The 23,961-nt window shown below is 43.8% G+C and overlaps 1 protein-coding gene across 7 annotated transcripts in view; it reads left to right on the top strand.

The window, feature by feature from the left end:
- Nucleotides 1-23,961, top strand: part of LOC126521196 (zinc finger protein 277) — a 49,726-nt gene that overhangs the window by 4,096 nt on the left and 21,669 nt on the right. For 5 of the 7 annotated variants that reach the window (XM_055065732.2, XM_050169810.3, XM_050169812.3 and 2 more), the window contains exons 9-12: nt 17,000-17,070; nt 19,360-19,456; nt 19,530-19,616; nt 20,242-20,366. In XM_055065732.2, coding sequence (XP_054921707.1) covers nt 17,000-17,070; nt 19,360-19,456; nt 19,530-19,616; nt 20,242-20,366 — 380 coding nt within the window. Of the gene's footprint in view, nt 1-16,999; nt 17,071-19,359; nt 19,457-19,529; nt 19,617-20,241; nt 20,367-20,738; nt 20,823-23,961 lie in introns of those variants that run through there. The other 2 variants (XM_072288620.1, XM_055065734.2) reach the window with 2 other exon arrangements.

The following is a 23,961-nucleotide window of genomic DNA, read 5'->3' as shown; positions in this document are numbered from 1 at the left end:
AGCTCTCCAAAAGCCACCACGTCATCCCACAGTTCTCCCGGCTCCCTAACACGGCTGCGACGTCGTCTTGCGTCAACCTTACTGCTTCACTACACTTAAATGAGCACATCACACGTATTGTTCGCCGCGAGCTCAAGGCTACAAGTCCTGCGCCGCGAGCTCCATCCACGCCCACTTGACCCCACCATTGACCAACCAGCCCCAGCAATCTCTCTCATTCAGGCAGTTGTGCGCAAGAATTATCAAACCTAGGTTTTCCTGCTGCCTACTCCGTCTCCCGACCTGACGCCCGACCGGTGCCGATAGCTACGTCTCATAGCGATCTGTATTCCCCTCCTAGATACCGCAACCCTACCAAGTGGAGAACTCCGGACGATAAGCCCATTTGCTTCCGTTGCCTCTGCATTGACCACGTTGCTTGCCACTGCTGCACCTCTTGGGCGTTGCCGTATCCGAGCTTCTTTTTCCTCGCCTTCTCGCCCTGGCCGACGCCGTTACTCACCTTGCCATATGGCTCCCACCTCTGACGTATCCGTCGATGATAGTTGTCCTGCTTACTCGCTGTCACCTCAGCGCCGTCAGTCTTCGTTGCCCCAACCAAGCTGCTATTCGTCGCCGACCAATTATGGACGCTGCCGGATGGAAAGCTAGACCATTCAGCTATACTGGGGGTAGTGCTGCATTATCTTCGTCGTGTCGAAATCCTCTATCGACGCTCCCAATGAACCAGAACTTACTTGATGTTCACGTCAACGGTGTCCCTTTGATGGCGTTAATAGATACTGGAGCCCAGGTGTCCATAACGAGTTGTAACCTCCGTTATCGATTGAGGAAAGTTCTCAAGCCTGCTACTACACGAGCTGTACGCATGGCCTATGGCAGCATTGTTGACGTTACTGGAATGTGTACTCCCCATGTAAATATCGCCGACCGCCATGTTCCTGTTCTTTTTACAGTGCTGACGAATTTCCCCATGACCTAATCCTCGTACTCAACTTTCTTACGGTGCATTCAGATTTGATTGACTGTTTTGCCGGAACCCTTTGCCTCGAACTTCCTCTACTCGCGCATATTTGTGCTGAGCTGCCGAACAACTTTAGTACGACCACCTTCGTCCACCTGCTGCCTAAAGCCTCGGGTTTCGTCGATTTGCTATCATCTTTTCCTGTGCCTGATGGTGATTACATCGCCACACCTGTTCCTAATGTCCTTTTGATGTGCAATATCACTGTGCCCCACTCTGTTGTCACCGTTGCCAATAACCGGACATGCCTCCCCATCGTCAATTTTGGCCTGACAAAGGAAGTTCTACCCCAAGGCAATTGTTGCAACACTGTGTGCTATAGGATATGACCATGTCACAACATTTTTAGTAGACGTCTGCTCAGATTCTTCTCCATGGCCACAGGATGGCATTTGCCCTGGTGCCATATTTCGTCCCATGATTGCTGCGGACTTATTGCCTGAACAAGCAGCAGCTCTGTGTCGCCTTTTGCTTTCCTACCACGACATCTTCGACCTCAACAATCGCCAATTGGGCCAGACTTCAGTTGTTAAGCAACGCATAAATACTGGTGATGCCAGTCTTATTCACTGCCGGCCATATCGAGTTTCTGCTTCAGAGCATAAGGTTATTGAAGATGAAGTGAACAAGAAGCTTGCCAAAGGCATTGTTGAACCTTCGTTGAGCCCTTGGGCGTCACCCATGGTGCTTGTTAAAAGGAAGATGGCACATGGCGTTTCTGCATAGATTACTGTCATCTAAACAGCATTACCAAGAAAGATATCTACCTCTTGCCTTGAATTGATGACGCCCTCGATTGTCTCCACGGTGCCAACTACTTTTCATCAATAGACCTTTGGTCTGGTTATTGGCAAATTTCTGTGGATGAAAAGGACCAAGAGAAGGCTGCGTTCGTCATCCCTGATGGTCTATACCAATTCAAATTTATGCCATTTGGTCTAGGCAACTCCTCAGCAACGTTCGAACGTATGATGGACTCTTTGCTTCAAGGGTTCAAATGGTCAACATGCCTGTGCTACCTAGACGACATTCTCGTATTTTCGCCTACATTTGAGACGCACCTTGAGTGCTTATCAGCTGTTCTTCAAGTCTTCTGCGAGGCTGGGCTCCAACCAAATTCATCGAAGTGTCACTTCAGTCGTTGGCAGATTACAGTGCTGGGCCACCTCGTCGATGCTTCCGCTATTCAATCAGACCCGGAGAAAATTCGTGCTTTCATGTCGTTTCCTGTACTCAGTCTGTCAAAGACGTCCGAAGTGTTGTAGGACTCTGCTACTACTTCCGACGCTTAGTTAAAGACTTCGCAGCGATTGCCCGACCACTTACTGGTCTTCTGAAAAAGGACATGCCGTTTACGTGCAGCCCCGCTAAAACTGCCGCATTTGCCCACCTCACCAACATTCTCACCACGCCACCTATACTGGCCCACTTTGACCTGTCCTCTCCTACAGAGATACGTACCGATGCCAGTGGTCACAGTATTGGAGCCGTCTTAGGCCAGCGCCAACAGGGTCACGATCTTGTTATCGCCTGCGCTAGCCCCCTCCCCACAGCAGCGGAGCACAACTATTCGATAGCAGATCGTGAATGCCTGGCTCTCGTCTGGGCGGTTTCCAAATTCCGCCCGTACTTGTATGGCACGTGCTTCTCTGTAATCGCGGACCACCATGCGCTCTGCTGGGTTTTCTCACTCAAGGATCCTACTGGCCGGCTTGGTCGCTGGGCTCTACGGCTGCAAGAATATTCCTATGCAGTAGTGTACAAGTCGGGCCAATTACATGAAGACGCAGACTGTTCATCATGCTATCCAGTGGACGGACCACCTGCCGACCCTGACCCCGATGCCGACACTTGCGTTTTCTCCGTTTCTCAGCTGCTACATGTTGCCGACGAGCAACGCCGTGATGCCACTTTGTGCGCCATCATTGATGGCTTATAATCTTTGCCTTCCGATTCGTCCCTTCACCTGTTTGTTCTCCGGGATGGTGTATTATACTGCCACAATGTACACCTCGATGGTCCTGCTCTACTCCTCGTCATTCCCAAGCACCTCGGGTCAGCTTTTCTCCAAGAACTTCACAATTTACCAATGGCAGGTCACCTTGGCGTCTCCCTTACCTACGACTGGATTCGCCGAGGCTTCTTTTGGCCAGGCCATGCCCGCTCTGTCTGGAAATACGTTGTGGCGTGTGAGAAATGGCAGCGCTGAAAAACACCATCGTAGCTACCTGCCGGGTGCCTTCAACCGCTTGCCATTCCTTCGGAGCCGTTCTTTCGCATTGGCTTGGACTTACTTGGCCCTTTCCCTCTATCCATGTCTGGCAACAAGTGGGTCGCTGTGGTGACAGATTGCGCCATGTGCTATGCCATCACCAGAGCGTTTCCATCAAGCTGTGCCATAGATGTCACCGATTTTCTTTTACGCGATTTTCTTTCACGTATGCAGCATGGTGCTCCACACCAACTGCTTATTGACCGTGGTCGGACATTTCTTTCTAAAGTCATCGCCGACATCCTGCAGTCCTGCTCAACCAAGCACAAGCTGACTACATCTTATCATCCACAAACTAGTGGTCTCACGGAGCATCTGAATCGCACCCTAACAGACATGTTTGCAAAGTATGTCTTGTCCGACCATACTGATTCGGACCTTGCCCTGCGCTATGTCATTTTTGCATATAATTCTTTGTGTCACGACACTACCGGTTATTCCCCGTTCTTTCTGTTGTTTGGCTGAGAAACCACATTGCCACTGGACTCATCCCTTCCATCCACTGCAGCAGAGACCAGCGAGTATGCACTTGACGCCGTCACTATGGCAGCCCAAGCACGCAAAATTGCCCGCGCCTGCCTCCTGACCTTCCAAGAGAAGCTACGGTGTTTGTACAATCGCCAACACAGAGACGTACACTTTTCACCTGGATCTCTGGTACTCCTGTAGTTCCTGACTCATCACATTGGGCTGTCAGAAAAACTCCTGTCTTGGTACACAGGCCCATATCGAGTGCTGCGTGCTGTGACTCCAGTTACGTACGAAATCGCCCCAGTCAGTACCAGTGCCTACCTGCCCCGAATTCCACATACGTGGTGCATGTCGCACACCTCAAATCATATTACTCTCCTGTTATCACCGATATTTACATGCACCGGAATGGTGTTTCTGCTGCAGGGGATAATGATACATGCATATTGCGTGTTTCTTGTGGACGATGCATCCGAGCGCCCCGACGAAGACGACGAATGCTCTCTGGCTCTTGAGCTGCCAGCTGAACTGGCCAGCGCTGTAGTTATCCTTTGTAAATATACTTTGTAAATAGTCTCCAGTTCTTAATCCTTCGTTCGCGTAACAATATTAAGAGGAAGAAATGGAGCTGGGGAGGCAAAGGAATGCTAAGTCAAAAGAATGCAAAGGAATGCTAGACCTAAATTTGAATATGCATCGCCAATCTGGAACCCATATCAAAAATATCTCGTTAATGCACTTGAGCGCTTCCAAAATCGTGCAGTAAAATGCTCATATGACGTAAGCATATCATCCTTAAAAGAGAAATCTGAGTTAGAGTCGCTCTCGCACCGCCGTAAGATAGTCGGCATTGGTCTTTTTCATAGTTCACTTAATCGTGTACCATACATCATTCCACCCGCAAGAGTATTGCAACGCGCTCGTCATCCGCTCCAAGTTTTAAAACCACGCTCACACACAACTACCTTCTCTGCTTCTTTTTTTTCTCGGAACAGCAACTGATTGGAATGGCCTTCCCCACCATGTTGTATATACAAATAATCACCATGTGTTCATTGCTGAGGTTGCTTCAATTTTGTCAAATTAATTACCTTTTGTACAAATTCATCATCTACCGTACGTTTCTGATTGTATGCAATGTATCTACCTTTTTTCAAATGTTCCACTAGTTACTGAAGTGAATTGTCCATTTCCACTGTTTCTTCTCTTCGGCCGAAATAACTGTTACTTTTTTCTTCTAATTGACAATTTGTCACGAGTATATACTTGTTTATACAGGGTATCTACCCCTTTTCAAATGTTACGTTTGTTATCACGTTGAATTGTTGTTGCAAGATGTACCCCACCCCTTATGTAACACCCCTGATAAACGGGCCTTTAAGGAAATAAACTGACCTGACCTGACCTAAGGGCAGGTAACCAGCAGTCTATTAGAGTTATAGAATGGATGTCAAGGGAAGGGAAGCGCAGTTGACAACAGAGAATAAGGTGGCGTGATGAGATTAGGAACCTTGTAGGCATAACTTGGTATCGGCTGGCGCAACACAGGAGTAATTGAATATCGCTGGGAAAATCCTTTGTTATGCAGTGTACATTTTAAAGGTAGGATAATGATGATGATGGCAATCAATTTACCCTGTCCTTTCTCAGGCCTCGTAATCTGTTTGATTCATATCTTTGTGACAAACACTATAGGATCATGCACGTGAGGTGAGTGCATTTTTGGCATAGCATCTGGAACAGAAGTAATGAGAAGGTGCTCGCGTGCCCTTGGCTGCAGACATTTATCAAGTGCGGCCAGCAAAATGAATTTTGCAATTACCATTAAAGCAATGTAGTGACGCATCATATTTTCACCATGCTAATGTGTGATGTACGAGGCGTGTGTGCAGCAAGGCTTATCTCTCGCACTTCCTCTGGGCATGGCTGTGCCATCTCACGACACCACTGCAAAGTAGTGTGTGGCACATCTGCATATGCATATTTATACAATATTGTCTGAATATATAGGATGCTGGTTCAGTTTCGTGCAGCACTGGAAAAAGTACTAAAGGATTAAAATAAAAAGAAAAATTCTGCTATTGAAGACAGGCCTATAGTACACATCAAGACGGCAAGTTGGGCCAGTTGGTTGGGATTCACAGTAAGGTTCGTTACAGTGCAACACAAGACAAGGACAAAGAAGCATGTTGTTTTGTACCATCATTTGTCCTTGTCTTGTATTGCGCTGTAACGAACCTTACTATGAATCCAGTGGTACGCACCCTGTGACCGAAGCTTGTCTGAAAGAGTTTCCTTGAAGAGCAGCACATACGCAGTGTTGCATAACCAGCTTCCCAAGTTGGCATGATGGTTGGTTTCCAAGCCGGTTTCCTCAGAACAACTGCCCAATGCACTACCCATTAAACCATGGACTACTCAGTGACCCAAGCTGGCAGGAAACTGTTATACACTGACGAACATACCGCAAACTGGGTGAAGTTGCCAAAGAAGGCTAAAATCTGCCATTTGTTATCGCCTTATCTGTTTATTTTCGGAGGATTGCATATTTTACCAAAAAATTAACTTGTCAACTGGTCACATTGCTCTTCAAAATGACCTTGACTGCACAACTAGTTGGTGTTCATCATGGCAAATGTAACTTAACACAGAAAGTTGAAAGTTTATGCATCTACCTGGAAACAATATATTTCAGAGTGAATTTACTTTCTTAACAACAATGTAGAAAACAACAAAAAAGGCGGTGGAGCTATTGAAATAATGTAACCAAGAAAAGCTTGCGTCACATGTAAAGAACTCAAAAGTAATGATATCGGATATATCTTTTACTGCAGAAACACGCAAGCAAGAAATTCTGTTTAGGCCAATTGTGTCTGAGCGAGGATGTTGGCAGGTTCTGGTCGCGGGGTTTCTGCAAAAAATGTTCAATTCCTTATAAGTAAAGGATCCATACTTATTGAAAAACTCTGAAGGCCTTGTGAATTTTCTCGCATCATATAGTACAAGTTGCAGCTGGGGATTCAGCATAGATGTTCAAGATCTCTACTATCCTTTGCCGCAAGGGCCCCTAATGTGCAGTGTTAAGGATTGCATAACAAATGAGAATGACAAGGTGTCATTGCACAACACGTGCGGGATGGCTGTTGAATCCTTTCTTGAACTTCATTTTTATTTAGCGAACACACACGTAGGATTCTGTGATGAAGTACAGTATATACAGGCAGTACGGTATATACAGTAAATACTGTATATACAGGTATATATACAGTATATACAAATTCTGTATATACAGGCAAGGGGTGTGTGCATCGGGTCAAAGGTAGCTCCCATCCTTAGTAGTATATTTATGGGAAGCATAGACGGAGAGCTGGCAAAAGATTTAGAAGGTGTAGTATATAAGGTAGTTAGATATGTGGATGACTACTTGATTTTGGACTGTCATGTAGACAAGGATGCTTTCAGGAATAGGGTAGTAGAAGCCTTTAATTCTCTGGGCAAGGGCTTGACATTTACTTCGGAAGTACCGGTAGATAATAAGCTACAGTTTCTTGATGTCAAGTTACAATTTATACCGCAACATGTGTGTTGGTCATTCTCGCCCCGAGCTGGAAAACCGCTAATGAACTATGCCTCAAACCATTCCAAGCTTGTGAAGAATGGTATATTCATTTCATGTTTCCGGTCAGCGTTGTTGAAGTCGTGTTACCACACTGTAAACATTGCATTTCTTAAGCAAGTTGATCGGTTGAGAAAGGCTGGGTGCCCGCTCGCTGTGATGCTGGCGTCATGTGCTAGACTAACGAAAAAACTTAAACAGGATAAGGAACTATGCATAAAGAATCAAAGGCAAAAAGATGTAGCTTCCAAGGTTTCAGTGATTCCGTATGTGCACGGCCTTTCACACAGACCTAAAAAGGTGGCCGGGAGTTACGAAGTATAAGTGGTGTTTTCGACGAAAAACAAAGTAGGGAATGTGTGTTCTAGGGTAAAAAGTAAGTTCAAAAGTAAGGATGATGTAAAGAAACAATGCAGCATTAAACATCTGAGCTAGAACCAATTTATCGATTGCGTGAAGAACGTTGTGTATTAGATTCCTGTGACGTGTGGTCATGTGTACTTGGGGCAGACTGCGAGATGCATTAACACGAGACTAAGGGAACACTTGTCTAGTCTGAAAGGTCGCCCTAGTACGCATTTGGCAACGCATTGTCAAGAACATGCTTGCGCACCGTGTCTTATAAGCTTATAAGCACTGACATATTGTTTAGGCATAGATATCAAACCGTGAGAGAAATTGTGGAAGCTCACTGGATTGCAAAACTAAAGGAAGAATGCATCAGTCATCCTTCTGTTTCATTGTTAAAGAGAATTCGCTCCTGTCATCATATCTCTAACGCATATTCATCTTAAGTGCTTGGTTTATGCGCCTTGCTGTTATATGTTCACCGGGTGGCGTTGTTCCACGGCATTTTATCAGAAGTGTTGTTATATGCGCTATAGGTGTGCTCTGTTGACTAGATCGCGCAGATCTGTGGGTATTTACGCAGATGGTTTTTCGAAAATAAAACCAGTTGTTAGAAAGTGCTTGTCCTTGTGTTGCTCCTTTTCTTCGTCCCACTTTGTTCGCACACAAAATTTGTTTAAAAAATTAATATACTTCTCCTATCTGGTCCCCTCATCAACAATATCTAATGCAATCACTTGAATCCATTCGCAACCACACCGCTTGTTTTATTGCCAAGAAATAGGACAGCAGAAATTCCAGTGTTGCTCGCATCAAATCTTCTTTGTCTCCTTCCCTTCCTTAGAACTGTGCAGAACCATAGCCCTCCTTTGCTTTTTTCAGAAGGTATCTTCCAGCGAACAAGCAACAATTCCTTCCCCTTTCCACACTGTCTCACACGTTGCGTCATTTATGTAATCATTGCAGCTTCACATGCCTTTTTAGCTGTACTATAGCCTTCAACTTATCTGCCTTGCCGCACACCATTGAACTTTGGAACCACTCACCTGATGACATTTGTATTCGTGACCATATGAAGTGCAGACATGAATAACAACTATTTATGAATAACAGACTACTGCAATTGTTCTTTTTTTCGTGCATTTGTTTCTCTTTCTCGATTTTTGTTTGCTTCTTTAAGTATTGTGTAACATTATGCCCTCTGTTTTTGTAATTTTTTGTTTCACATAACTTCTGTTTGCTAGAGCCTTGCTTGTTAGTTGTTCTGTTTCTTGTTGCATTAACTGCTGTAGGAGGTTGTGCTCTTCTTTCTTTTGTAATTACTTTGTATCCCGCCTCACTTAATATTCTAACCCTGAAAAAAAGTTTTCCCGCTGGCCAAGTATTAAACTTGGATTCATGATATGAGCATTGTGTCATGAAGCTAGCCCCGCTGCTTGTACTGATTAACCTCATGTGGCCTACACTGACCGCTGCTCACATGGCATCATGGTGGACCTTTTCATTAATTTGCTCTCATTCCCAATGCTTTAACCTTTCATATTGCTTTTTCATTGTTTTTGTGTGTCTAAATATATCAAAGGAGCACATTTCTAGACCTTTCTAACCTTTCTCAAAGCGAGGTCTGCATTTCTGGCTGATGCAGCTCAATCCACTGTGGTGTGCAGTTTTCATATGTGTTTGTACGCCCTGCAGCAGTAGTTCACGTTGGTAACGAAGGCATAAAGAAGTCGAAGTTTTGCCTGAAAGGCAAAGTATCAATTGCGATAGCAAATTAGTAGATAGCTGTACTAAGTAAGGATAGTAGATTTATGGGCTGTATAAATATGGACTTGTAAACATTCACTTACTACCTAAATTAACAAGCAAAGTGTGACGTATGCACAGGTAAACATGAACACATCTCGCTCGATGACCACACAAACTCGCTGTCATAACACTAGTGAGAAATCATGACAGCAGCAACGAGTGAGTTGACCTTCGTTCATCTCTCACTTCAATGTGAATGAAACGTTGAAAGCACAACACAAACAAAGCTACCGGCATTACGAACACTGCAAACGTCGCAGATCGCAGTAAAGGTGAGGCCCATACAGGCGCAGACTTTGGCCACATTGCACATCAGTTTCAAGATATGGTGCCTGCATGGCCGCGCCGTAAGCAGCAGCCGCCAGAGAAGAATGCCCCCCCTCGCACGCCTAACTATCGTGCCTCACATGCGACAGAAGAGGGTCTGCTTCCACCTCGCGTTCCTCGCTTGTCCAAGTAGCCAGGGGCGTAGCCAGGAGGGGGAGCTTATGGGGCTTCAGCCCTCCCCCCCCCCCGCCCCGGAATTTTTTCGTGCTGCCCATGCACCACCGATCAAAGCAACCCCCGGCGCCGGAAATCATTCTGGATTTTGTCTAGAACGTCTTTTTCACGTTCGAAAAGCCATTTCACCGCAAGAATTGTGAACTCGGGCTGGATTTCGCGGCAACGCCCATGCACCGAGAGTCGCATAACGCAAGCAGCCCCATCCGAGCACAATGTTTCAAGGACGATTTGATGGCAAACGGGCTCGCCGCGGCATCTCACGGAGGCCGCGGAATTTACACTCTATCATGAAATCTACGAAGCACGTGGATGTCAATTCAGAAGCTTTTTGGGTATAAAGTTCTCATAAACTTTTGATGTGAAAGGTGCATTGACATTTCCAAACGTGTGCTTTAGATTTTCAATTGCGGAACTTTCTAAGTTTAATGTTCCCATAAATATTTGACGCCAAAGGTTCATGAACTTTTCGAAAGTCGTACATCGGGCCATACAATAAGACATGCCAAATCACACTATCAGACAAGTTGACAAAGCACGCAGCGAGCTCCAATGAGACAACGCGTTGTGGCGGTTCACTTGTGCCGTCATGTCACAAAAAAGAATATCAACATTTTCATTCACCTCCGCCAAAGCGTCAATGTCATCACACTAAAGCCAGCAAAAGCAACGAAGTTATTATCTAGTTTTTCAACTTCGACGACACATTGAGCCTCTTCAATTTTTTTGTTCTCGCTCCCCTACCCGCGGGCTGCCAGAGCCAGCCAGAGCGCATGCGTTTTTCTCGTGTTGCCCCGACCACCGCGTGGCGCACTTCGGTGCGCTTTCGGTTTTCTCTGGCTGAGTGCATTTTCGCCTGGCAGATTTTTGGACGCTTTCTAGCTAGCAGACGAGAAAAAGAAACAATGGTCGCTCGCCGCCATCACTGTGGGGACTCGACGGATTACACCGCGTTCGCTCGAGCGCAACCTCTCCAGAAAGTCTTGTCTCGCCGGTATAGGATACCGAGCAGTATTCGGTGGACCAAGCATCTCGTGTTTTCTTCGATATTCCTTTATTAGCCACATTAGTTGCCCAAAGTAGGCATTCAATTGTGACCAACATACTTTCCTTCACGTTTTTTTCTTTTTTTTTTTCATTACGGCCCCACAAAAGGAAAAAAAAATGTTGCGGCGCAGCGAATTGTCTCATGGTGAAAGTTCTATTTTGTTACTTCTTTTGCAGAAAGTAATGGGCCATGGGATGCTTCAGCTGCCGGATACTCATATTATATTACTGTGATAGCAATTACATGGACACTCTAGGAGCATTCCTGCCGTCACCGTCGCCCTCATGTTCTGCATAAAGTCCAAGGGCGATAACATCGTGACCCCGTGCCGCATGCTGTATGTGCAAGTGAAATCTTGGGGGAGGGGAGTGGCATCGGTGAGCCGTCGATGATGGCTCAGTCTTGTGTGCACAAGGGAGAAAAGTGAGGAGCAAGCGCGCCGCTTTCCGTCGCGCACGATACATCGGGGGGAGTGGATGGAATGGGGGAGGGATCTAGGATTCTGTGAATCTGTGATTGCGCAACATGTTTATTTGCCTTGTTTGACCCATTATATACCGTGACTTTTTCTTAGATACGTAGATTTATTGGAGACTTATACGTATGTTTAGATATCTTGTTTCGAGGTTTTGTGCATACGTGCAGTGAACTTTGTTTCCAGCGGCACTTTCTTGTCCTTTACCAAGCTGTATCTTTGCATTTGTACATTCCATTGTATCTTCGCATTTCTAATGTCCGAGGGCGAGCCAAATGAAAGTGAGCCTACCCGCCCTGCGCAATTATGGTTCTGTTCATTATCTGCAAGGCCTGCGCTTAGCACACAGGCATCTTTCATTTACAAAAGTGACACGCAGGTGTGAGGATAAATGTTCTTTAATGCGCTCATACACTGTTGAACATGGTTGTGTGACGTAATGGACGCTCCAGAAGTTGAGCAGTGTGGTGCCGTGAGGTTTTTGACAGCTGAAGGTGGTTTCCCAAAAAGAAATTGGTCACCGTATGGCCGCCGTGCGCATCGAACATTGCATTTCATTGGCCACTGTGAAGCGTTAGAATAATATGGTTCAAAGAAGGACGTGAAAGTTGCAAAGACGATCCCAGACCGGACCAAAGCCATCGTGCAATCACCCCGAACAAAATTGCAAAGGTTGATGAGCTGATGACACAAGAACGGAGGATAAGTATCGATGAACTGGCAGAGCGTGTGAACATCAGTCACCGTTCGGTTCACCGTCACCGCTCACACCATAATTCATGACCATCTTGGCTATCGGCTCTTGTGTGGACAATGGATGCCCAAGATATTGAACCACCGCCAGAATACGGAGAAGTTCGGCGCTGCCTTTGCTCATCTGATCTGGTATTACAATAAGGGTGATGATTTCTTGTCTGCAATTGTGATCGGAGATGAACAATCATGCCGCTACTACAAACCTGAAACACGCCGGCAAAGCTTACAATGGAAACATTCGAATTCACAACACCCAAAGAAAGCAAAGGCCGTCATTTCCGCCGGAAAAGTGTTGTTGACTTTTATTTTTCTATCATTAGGGGCCATTACTGATAGAATTTGCTAAATCTTGAGAGACCATTAATTGTTTCCGATATTGTGAAATGCCGGATCGGCTGCGTGTCGCAATCAAGAACAAACTACGTGAAAAATTGACAAATGGGGTCATCTTGTTCCACGACAATGCTCGTCCCTACGTCGCTGATGTGGTTAATACAAAACTGGCAAAGTTCAAGCAGGAAACACTGCAACATCCGCCACACAGCTCAGACCTGTCGCCTTGCGACTTGCACATTTTGGGGCGACCAAAAAAACAGCTCAAGGGAACCAGATTCATCTCGGATGATGACGTGAAAGTCAGTTGCAGACGTTTTGAAGCAACAACCCAAAGAGATTTATGAGATGGGAATTACACGACTCGTTAGTCAATGGGACAAATGTCTAAATGCTGATGGACGCTACTTTTAAATAAAGTACCCCGTTTGTCATATATTCGCATTGGCTCACTTTCATTTGACTTGCCCTCGTATATTCTGCAGAACTCCTGCTTTTTACACGTGCTCACTGTTGCGTCTATACTTTCGGTGCAATTACGATACACGACCGGTAAGAGCTGATCCTGCGCAATACACTGTAACAAAGGACAGCACATTGAGATTTTCCTTGGTCGTTGCATATGTACGAAAATGCAAACAAGGCTCTTGAATGACAAAGGTCATTAAAATATTTGTCCTCAACTTGTTCATTTCATGGCCTTTACATATTTTATATCAGCAGCGTGCACTGCTTTGCTGGTTTCAAAATTATATATTTCTAAATTTCGTGGGATGATTTCTTTACTTACTAGATAGACAAAAAACATGGAAGCATTGACATCAATTATGTTGGGCACAATTTTTGGCACATACAAGTATATTTTATGAAAAAATACATTTTACTTGTATTGATAGTGTGTAGCGTTCAAGAATTCGTTTGCAGCATCTTTGGCAATGGCAATGCAGTTATTATTCATGTATTTGATCCCTAGGCAAATTGTTTAAGAGGAAGCTTTAGCTGTGGCCCAATACCGACGCGGCCTATTCGGATACATGTAAAACACAGACACGCTTTTCTGAGACAACTCCTGAATAGTTTTTAATGAAATTTGTTGCATTTGAGAGAGGAAGGTAAATTCTAATGTCTGTTGGAAGCGGAATTTCAATTTAGGGCCCGAACTTTGTTTAAGATAATTTGAAAAATCCGAAACTTTGAAAAAAGTAGAAGCACGAAGTTTACAAATTAATAGCTCTGCATCAAGAACAGATATCGCGGTTCTGTAAGCGGCATCCATTACACCATTAAAAGCGGACAAATTCGGTATGTCTATTTGTATCTTACGTGAATTGGTTATGTTATGTACAAGGGTTCTGCAAAAGCCGTATTTCCATAATACTTAATTTCTTGAAACTCATGTGTAACATCAATTTTGTCCGCTGTAGATGTACTATTATGTGCAATTAACAGAATTGTGATGTCAATTCTTATAGCTGATTTACAGAGTTGTAAACTTCATTGTCTTGTTTTCTGAAAATTTTCGATTTTTGCCACTTTTCAATAAAAATTTGACGGCCTAAATCGAAAATTCGAAACAAGCAATCACTAGAATTTAAGTTTTTCTTTTAAATGCAACAAACCTTGTCAAATTTGGTGAAGTGGTTGCCAAGAAAAACTAATTCTCCTTCTACATGTATTTAGATAGGAGCATCCGACCTAATGTTTCCTCTTAGGAGGAGGCCGAGCTGCATTGTGAGCCCCCCCCCCCCCCCCCCCCGAACGAAATCTCTGGCTACGCCACTGCAAGTAGCATACAGCGCACGGCGACAATTTTGTCGGCCTTAGACTTTATACGAAAGCTCATGGCAACGGCGATGGCAGAAAGGCACTTAGAGTGTCCATAAAATTGATATAATAATAAAATAAATACAGTAGAGAAGTTAAATAACAGTCCAGTGTAATTTTTGCTGAGTTACAGCACAACTGAAACAAGCATTCAATACATATATTATATACCTTGATATAACCCTCGCATTTTACTTTCATAGCAGAATTGTGGCACAGCAATGAGGATATGAACGATAGACAAGCACACCATCATCATTTCGTTCTCATTACTGCGCTGCATTTACTGGTCTGGAATGTCGACGAAAGTATAGCCTGACATATTTTTGATAATGTACAATATTTTCGCATTTGCCAACTGAAATATCAGACAGCAGCTAGAGGACTGAACGATTGTTATTGAAATTCTACTGTCCTCACTTGTTTCCCGAAAGCATGCCACTCATTGTCGGTTAAGCAATCGTTTCAAGTGAGGGTTGTTGGAGAAACTGTTTCAACACACAAATAGGAAGTGACCAGTGTTTATTGACTTTTAATATTGCAGATTTAGTGGAGCTGTTTACAGCTTTAAGCTCTTTGAGAGGAGTTACAACATGTACAACTTGTTAAATTGATATAGCTACTCTCTTCATAAAGTAAAACCTATATTTGCCAGGACTAATGCTTATCAAAATTCACCTCTGGTTTTATCTATTGCCGAATGGAACTCTCTACCTTCAAGTATTGTCTCACTTACGGAATCATCATTTCACGTAGCACTGCTAACCTTCTTGTAGTGTATCAACCTGTCTGAACCAGCATAAGCTTGAATATTTACTTTAACAGTGTTTTCGTATGCTTAGTATTGTATAACATTCCTTCCGTTTTATCTGATATGTATTTCTGTAGGTTGTTTACCTAATTTATTCTTTAGATTGTATATTTAAACTCTTGTTCTGATGGAGACTGGTCCTCTCCATCGCGTTTGGGTTCATTTGCGTTTCTCACATTAACAGATATTGTATAAACTCCGTTTCGCTTTTCTTTCTTTCTTTTCTTTTTGTTTGCTTCTGTTCAATGTTTAGACCAGTTTTTTTTTTTATTGTACCTAAAGTTTTCCTATATTATTTACATTGTACACATTCCACTTATGCTAGACCTTTCCCTCCCCCCCATATAATGCCCTAACAGGCCATCAGGGCACTCAAATAAATACAAATAAATAAATAAATGTATGAAATCAGTGTACTTATTTCAAATTTCATCTTGCTCATTAATTATTTCACCTATGTATTGTTAGGTTCACTTTATTTCTTTATCTACAATTCATTGTAAGGGGTCCTGCCTGGGGTTTTTACTTCGGGACCCCTTCCTGTATACAACTGTTTCTTTACTAATTTAGTTATCAATAAGATTGATTGATTGAGTGAGTAAGTGAATTCTGTGGTTATCAGGCGCAGACCTACTGAGTAAATTGTAAAAGTCGCAAACAAAAATTTGGCTGTCGGTGGTCCTTTAAGGTTTTTAAAAGACGTTGGCACACAGTTATCAGCCCCATAGATTCGTAGCACAACCTCACTCGAGGCTGCTGCTCCAGTAGCATTCTTGTAGAGCATGTGCCTCCCAACCCTTGTGTTGAGCTCTGGTAAGGCACTAGTGCTACTGTCACCGACATGTTTTACTAGATCATCTCTTTATGATGGAACTTTTATTATTATGCATCCATCAATAGTCATTGTTATTATTTTAATACTTATGTATTTTACTGACTTTACAACAATTTATTTGTAGGCGTTTTTACACACGTTAAATCTATCATTTACAATTCATTTTTCCATTGACAACTCATCAATATTCTTTGTGGTGCTCTTTGACCCTATTTGACCCTTGCACCAATAAACAGTAACCAATTAATCATTGCATTTCCAATGTGGTTAGCTTTATTTGATAAGTTTACCCCCTCTCAGGTTTTTCCTTTTGTATCTAACCTCTTTCATGCCAACTTGGGTCACTGGGTATGTGCTTCTGAGTATATGCCACTATTCAATTAACCTTCTTCATGGCAACTAGGGTCGCTTGGTATGTGCTACTGGACATGCGCCACTCTTCAATAATAAGGGAAAAAAAAGAACTTCAAAATTTTTGTGGTGCTGGGTGGAATCGAAGCAGCATCACATGTATTCAGACAACCTTGCCTGATCATAAATTTAGACACGTGCTATGCACATGCCTTCTGGTGGCGCTGGTAAATGGCACAGCATGTCCAGTGGGAAGCGCAAGAGAGGGGCTCGGCTGCATTTGGAAGCCTCCTACATGACATGTTTTGGTGGTGGCAACATGGTGTGCCATTTCACTGCTTCAGTGCAAATCGCAATAATGTTGACTGTCATCCTGAGGTGGTTTCTGCCAGAATTTTTAAACTCTGGTATAAAACAAATGCTCACTGGTCAGCAGAATTTTGGATAAGCTAAAAGCCATGTAAAGTGCATTCATTACAGGAGGGGGGGGGGGGGGTTACTGCACCTTACTGTGGTGCCTTGCAGGAACACAGAGGCCCGAAATTAACTGAGCAAGATGAAGACGTGGAGCCAGTGAATGACAAACCTGACGAATTGTATGTAGCTATTTTGCATGCATGTCAAGATTGATGTGTTCTGATTATGTGCTTCGCTCACACATTAATGAAAAATGACATCGAATTGCAATATTTAGGCTTGTCATGCAGCAGCACAAAGATGGCAAGACACAAGCACTTGCCCTTGTTTATTCTTCGTGCTGCTTGACGAGCCTAATCCAACTCGCCCTGTTCTCGATTCTTGTGCTATATTTAGGTCTTTCTGTGTTGCATATAAGCTATGATTAACCTCCTACACTAAGAGGCATAGCTTCAGTGTGCAGGACAGATATGTCTATAGTTGCAGAAATGTCAACCCAAGTTGACAAAAAGGCAAATATTTTTTGTGGTAATTGTGGTCATGATTTAATTAAACATATTCCAACTGGGGTCTGAGCAAGTACTGCTTGAGAATTGCAAGATCTAAAGTAAAATGTACAAGGAGAACAATGGTGGAGACTCATTGAACTTCGTTGACTCTTCACCTACCTGCCAATGTTCTGAGAAATGAAAAAAAAATATTTATTCGTTTTCTTTGTGTAATGAAAGTACGAGGTGCATTGGAAAAGTAATGAGACAGCAGTAGTTACCCATGACATCAGACCTTGCATCAGGGTGCGTGACAATGTTGTGGATTCATGCTCTTTGAGTTGGAGGATTATTGATGAAAGTGAGGATTTTAGAGAGAATGTGAAGAGTTTTATTTTTATTTATGCATTCTGTCCCTGCTGATTCTGCATTTTTGCTTTTTGAAATGCTGAACCTTTTCGTCGAACCTCCTACAACAGTTAGCACTTTCTGCTGAAAGGCACGTTCTACACCTCACTTGGTCAACACAAGGACCCCCTTTTAAGGACACTTCACCACACAGCACTCTTATACAGCCTCAACTCGGTGTGCAGACACCATATAAGCACTGCTAAAAAAAGCTGCTGTTGCCTTAATAAATACTGCTTGTTAGAATATGGGCACCAGAATAAATGCTATTTCCCTATGGGTATTAAAATCTTTTAACAAAAAAGCAACCGTTTTTCTGCCGCAAGATTTCATAAGCCCTAGGTTCTTTCCTAATAGTTTGTTGGAAAAAAGAACCAAGGAAAAACGAAATGATGAAGTTGATGAAGTGAAATTTGGGCTAGTTGGTATAGACTCATTGTGGTTCAGGTTCATCTTGCTTGGTGCCTAAATGCTATTTACCGTGCTTTTGCTTTTTGCCTGAGGCACCATGATGAAAAATGGGGGGAAAAAGAACTAAGCGGTAGCACTTATATTTCATGGACTGTCATGTTCTTGATTGCAAAAATGCATTTCTTTTTCCACCGTATACTTTCTGTTATCCCGATGACATACAATGTGCAGGGGGCGGAGAGGAGGGAGATAATGTTACAAAATGTATGCATGCTGAGATGATGATGCTAATCATTTAATCGCAGAGGCATCATAGGCCCCATGGCCTAGAATACCGTTGTTCCATTAAGCACATTATCATCATTCCAGTGATGTACTGTCATGCTGGAATGAAACATGAACACAATAAGATGAACTAGAAGGTGAACTTTTGTTTCCATATGCTGTGTATGACACTGGGGCGATTCATTTGCAGAGTCTTGTCCTACAATCACACATCTCACTTCCAGATAATAAGATGAAAGATGTGTTCTTCAAGTTTCTCTTGCTATAGAATAGTATTACCGATGACGAAGAGGCGAGCAGTAAGAAGACGACGACGACGATTGGAGGCTAGCGCGGGCTGTTGCCTCTTGGCCAAGTGCGGCGTATTACGTTGTAAATATACTTGTATATAGCTTTTCATCTGCGTCTTCTTACGTAACATATCTGGTGGAGGTGCTGGGTAAGAAGATGCAGGACGGGGCGGAATCGAAGAAGCCGGATGGGTATCAGGGCGATGGGCCGAGCAGATGGTGTGAAGGCCCATGTTTTCGAACTCCTGGCGGACAACTGCCTGGATCAGGGAAACCGTGACTGCAGGTGCGTTGGTGGGGCTGGAGTCGAAGGCAGCCGGATAGGCGGCCTCAATCTCACACCGGACGATCTTGGTAATATCGCCAGTGTTGTATATTTACAACGTAACAACAAGTATATTTACAACGTAATACGCCGCACTTGACCAAGAGGCAACAGCCCGCGGTAGCCTCCAATCGTCGTCGTCGTCTTCTTACTGCTCGCCTCTTCGTCATCGGTAATACTATTCCGTAGCACTCTTATTTCAAAGTAGATTTGGGACACACAGAAAGTGAGGCTTATGCTCATGCACTTTGGTAACTACAGTGAGGACTGGGAGGATGAAAGTGAAGAAACGAGCCTCGTATGCCTGATGTGCAGTGAAGCCTATGCCAGCATTCCTGCCATCACAAGGCACATGAAGGTGTGTTCAGTAGTTCCCACTTGTTTAAACTTCAGCTGCTCACACTGAATTTGTGGCATTTTGTGGATTCCAGGACATTCACAAATTTGATTTCACTAAGATAAGAGAGAGCCTTGGCTTTTACCAGCAAGTAAAGGTTATAAACTATTTACGGAAGCAGGTAAGTAATCGTTAGTATCAGTGATATTACATGCTTGTAAGTGGTTTTGCAACCTGGGCATATCACGGTAACTACATGTGTTGCCAATGACATTTCATGACTATGCTATTGACATTGCATGCCATTGATTCCATGGCTGCTGTTTTTTGTCTGCAGAATGAAAAGAGGAGATGCTGTCTGTTCTTGTAATTCTTGTAATGTTTTTGTAATGCTGGTAACTGGGCACACAATGGCAACTGAATCTGTACATACTACAGGCCATACAGAAGTGTTACTTGCAGCATTGTTTTAGTGAAGGACAAAGTAAACAAGACTATGATATGATTGAACTGCATTGATGTGCAATTAAGCTTAGAGGAGGTGGTTGTGCAGCTTGGTTTGTACTGACAGAATTACTATGGGCAGTGAGTGCTGTGTAGCTCTTGCCAAGTCATGTATCATTGTGTTTGAAGCATTGTAAGCTAGGTATTTCTGTGACAGAATTTTCTGCTTGTCCACATTGCTTAGTATCTAGCCAAAAATTACATTCTGTACTTTGAGAAATAGTGAACAGCTGTCTGTCCTTAGTTCTAGCATATATTTATAGGCTCTTCATTGCTATAAACTTTCTCTTTTTGTTCAACAGGTTTATTTGAACGCATGTTTCGTGTGCTCAGAAAAGTTCAGCTGTCATTATCAACTGTTGTCTCACTTATCCAGCAATGTGCATGACAACAATGTCATCGACAAGTCATGCTGGGATCAACCACAGTAAGTGTCATGCCATAAGCAGAACAAACCATATGTTCAGACTGAAGTATTTTGTTGGTTGAGATAGTGGGCTGGGGGGGGATGGGGGGGGAGCGCATAGAAGCAGAGTCTGGTCTGGCTTTGAAAGCAAAACTTGCTGGCACATGTCTGTTTACAAGTCACTAAATTAGGTTTGGAATATGTGACCAGGTACATAGCACTTGTAATCATACTGTTATAAGAAAAAAAAAGCTAGCATGAAAGTATATTTACAGTAAATGTTTAGAATTTATCTACATTTTGAAACAGCAAGAACACACCAGCATCATTGTATGTATTAGGTGTTGTGGGGATGCGCGACTCACGCGTCCCCTGACATGTTTTCTCGCATAGCTCCCGTCTCCTGTAATCCGGCTTCACCACTTGGCTTGGTGCCTGCAGCAGTCGGTGTGGTTGAAGCGCATTGCAAGAGATGGCGCGAGCGTGGCTCTCCTAACGCCACCTAACAGCAGGGTTACTTGCGTGTGTAAAGGAGTAGGCTCTTCCTCTTTGGCTCGGGGTCGGCAAGCGGCGCGGACGTTCTGCACGTGTGCCAATCTATGCTTCCGCGAGACCGTCTCGTGAAGCCTACCCTGTAATGGTTGAACATGAGCGTTCGAACGCACCACCGTTCGCATGACCGTACGCGTGAACGACCAGGCGTTGGTGTCCAGCATGGGGCGAAGATATTTGCTCGTTATCCGGTCACGGTGAGTTGGACTTCCGCAATTTGTCGCGCGCCCATCGGCATGTTTTGTGGATAGCAACTTGGCTAGCAGGCACTAGTCTATGAAAGGTGCAATAAATGCCCTTAAGATTGTTTGCACTACTGTGTTGTCGTTCCTTTGTCCCAAGAGTACGGGTGAGAAACCCAGTGTCTCCACTGCACTAACTGCCATAAAATTGACCTTTTGCCAGCAGGAGCACCAATACAGTTCTCTACGAGGAAGAATAAACTGAAAGCATTGACACATTATCTCAGCCATGATAGCAATTTGTGTAGACAACATACAATACATGAGTGAGCAGTTGGTTTCATAGGCACAAGCAAGACGATTCCACCTGCTTCATTGCTAGATTTATCACAAATACACAGTATGTATAGGCACAATATGTTTAGACGTACGTGATAATAATGGTTCACCGTCATGGCAATTTAGGCCTGTTGGTAAGCCGTAGAAATGTTTTGAATACGGTCAGTGTCCGATTTTTCAGACTCCCTAGGGACCGCAAAACCGTCCCAAAAAACGAATGCATGCAGAAAATGCACCGTTTTATAGGTATTTCACAGATAGAGAGGGTCAAGGACGGAGTATCAGACTTTCGCAACTCTGCCAATGCATTGTTGCAGTCGCTCTGAAAAGAGCTGTTAATAAAATTTTTTTCAAATCTGACACACAGTGCTGTTAGTGTAGCCAGCGCTAGCTTTAGCTGAATCAACGCTGCCTGTTACTGCCTTTGCAGCATGAAAAAAAAATTTTTAATCCTCTTTTGCATGGTGTTTCATTTGCATGCGATGATGTTTGCTTCAATTTCAGCCAAGGTCATATTATTGCTGTAGACTGATGACAGCGTCATCAATGCTTGCATCAACTCTGAGCTCGTCGGCTGTGCAGGCACTAGCTCTTCAATCTCAGCGTCGGAGCCGTTCGATTCCACCGTCACATGACAGATGATTTCATCATCAGTTAACTCCACACAGAGTTTGAGATGTTTTTTGGCGAATCCTTCAAAAGTTATCCCGGCTGGAATCTGAATGCCAGTGCGCACAGCTTATCGATCACAAACCCGTGGAAGGAGATTGATCATATACGCTGTCCTTCTTCCAGAGCAAAACAGCTGTCTCGGTGCTGAGTGTGAAGCCCGCGTGGCGAAAGCAGTTGCGAAGCATCTCTTGGGTAATCGCCTTCCGCGAGTCCACAAGCATGCCACCAACAGACCTATGGTCAATGGGGTAACTTTTGCCACTGTCTGAGCACAGCACCATGTGGCTGAGCTTGCTTGACCTATACACAAGCTTCAGCTTCCAGATCACACCTTAGTACATTAGCTGCAGCACTTCTTTGGTGTTCGGCAGCAGAAATTCCATCTGTATAGCTTTTAGATCTTTGATGTAGCCATGCACAACACAGTTGTCCACAAACAGCGTAACTTTTCGATTCTGCTGTACAAACCTTCTGTCCTTGCGAATGTACAATCAAGTTTATTGTACAATGTACAATAAACTTGCGAATGTACAATTCAAATAAGTGCTGTCTTATCCAGGCCTTCTTGTTGGCCTCGTACTGAACAGGTGGGGTTGCCCCCTTAAAGTGCCTTGGATTCTTCGATTCCCCTATAACGAGCATCAGAAGCTTCTTGCTGCCCAACATGTTGCTGCTGACGAGGACAGTCAGCTGCTCTTTGCTGTGTTTCCGCCATGGTAGGGGTCATCAGCAGATGCAAGCATTTTCTCTGGAAGCATTTTGTCCAGTTTCATCGCAGTTGAAAATGTTCTCAGGTGCAAACTGCTGAAACAAAGACTGTAGCTTTCCATTCTGATACTGTTCGACAGCTGAATCGTCGACAGCGCCACTTTCACTGTATATCATCTTGAAGTCATTGCGATTATTGAAATTTCTGAGCCACCCATCGCTAATCTCGATGTTCATTTTAAGTGCGAAAGCCTCCGCCTTTTGCTTCAGTATGCAACCCGAGACTGGGATTCGCTTTGCGATCATGGTCAGGGATGGAAGTGCCGCGCCTGCGCCATCTTGTGCCCAACCATCAAGCTGGTCCAACCTGCGCCAAAACACTAATTCCAAATAAGGTTGCCAAATTTAGAAGGATGTGCTTGTTCAGTGGCAACCACACAGCCCATAGACATGCGTTGGCTAGCACTTAGCCTTGTAATCCAAGCCTAAGCAATTCGTTTCAGCGTCGATATCTTTAAAGTGTGGATGTGTTTGGTGGCATAACTGTAACTAGGTCACGAGAAAATGAAAACTGTTTCGTGCTAAACAATGCGTTACGAGTGTATTACAAAAATGTTACACGTTTGCGTATATGCAGATAAGCTAAAGATGATTTGAACTGGTGCTCATATCATGGGGCGGTCAGAAAGGAAAGCTGTGCTGAACGAATAAGGTTGTACAATCTGCTCAGTGTGTAGCTCATCGGTTTTGTTATACATTTTAGCACTCGATATTGCGCCCTATTGGTACATCTGCGTAGATTAACGGGCGAACGCCGTGAAATTGTGGTCGTAATTAAACATTCAGCGAAACCACAAGCCTCCGAACTTGCATTCGCGGCAACGATGTTCACGATGCTACTTGCACAGATCGAGTCCAAAAGTTTTAATAAACCATTCTTCAACACATGAAGTATTGGTTGCTGTTTTACACTGGCTTTATGGTGCCTGTGGTGGAACCATGAATAAGCCAGAATAATCGAGCTTATTCAAAATATTGGTTGATTACATAGACCGAAAACACAGTTAACGTATTTTGTCACATTGTTGTCTTCAAAAGTATCTTGGAGCTTTTTCTCGACAAGCAATGTGATCATGAAAGTGGCTTGTTGGGCTAGTTGGTAC

Source organism: Dermacentor andersoni, chromosome 6, assembly GCF_023375885.2.
Source record: "Dermacentor andersoni chromosome 6, qqDerAnde1_hic_scaffold, whole genome shotgun sequence".
NCBI lineage: Eukaryota > Metazoa > Arthropoda > Arachnida > Ixodida > Ixodidae > Dermacentor > Dermacentor andersoni.
This window is presented reverse-complemented; position numbering and strand designations above follow the sequence as displayed.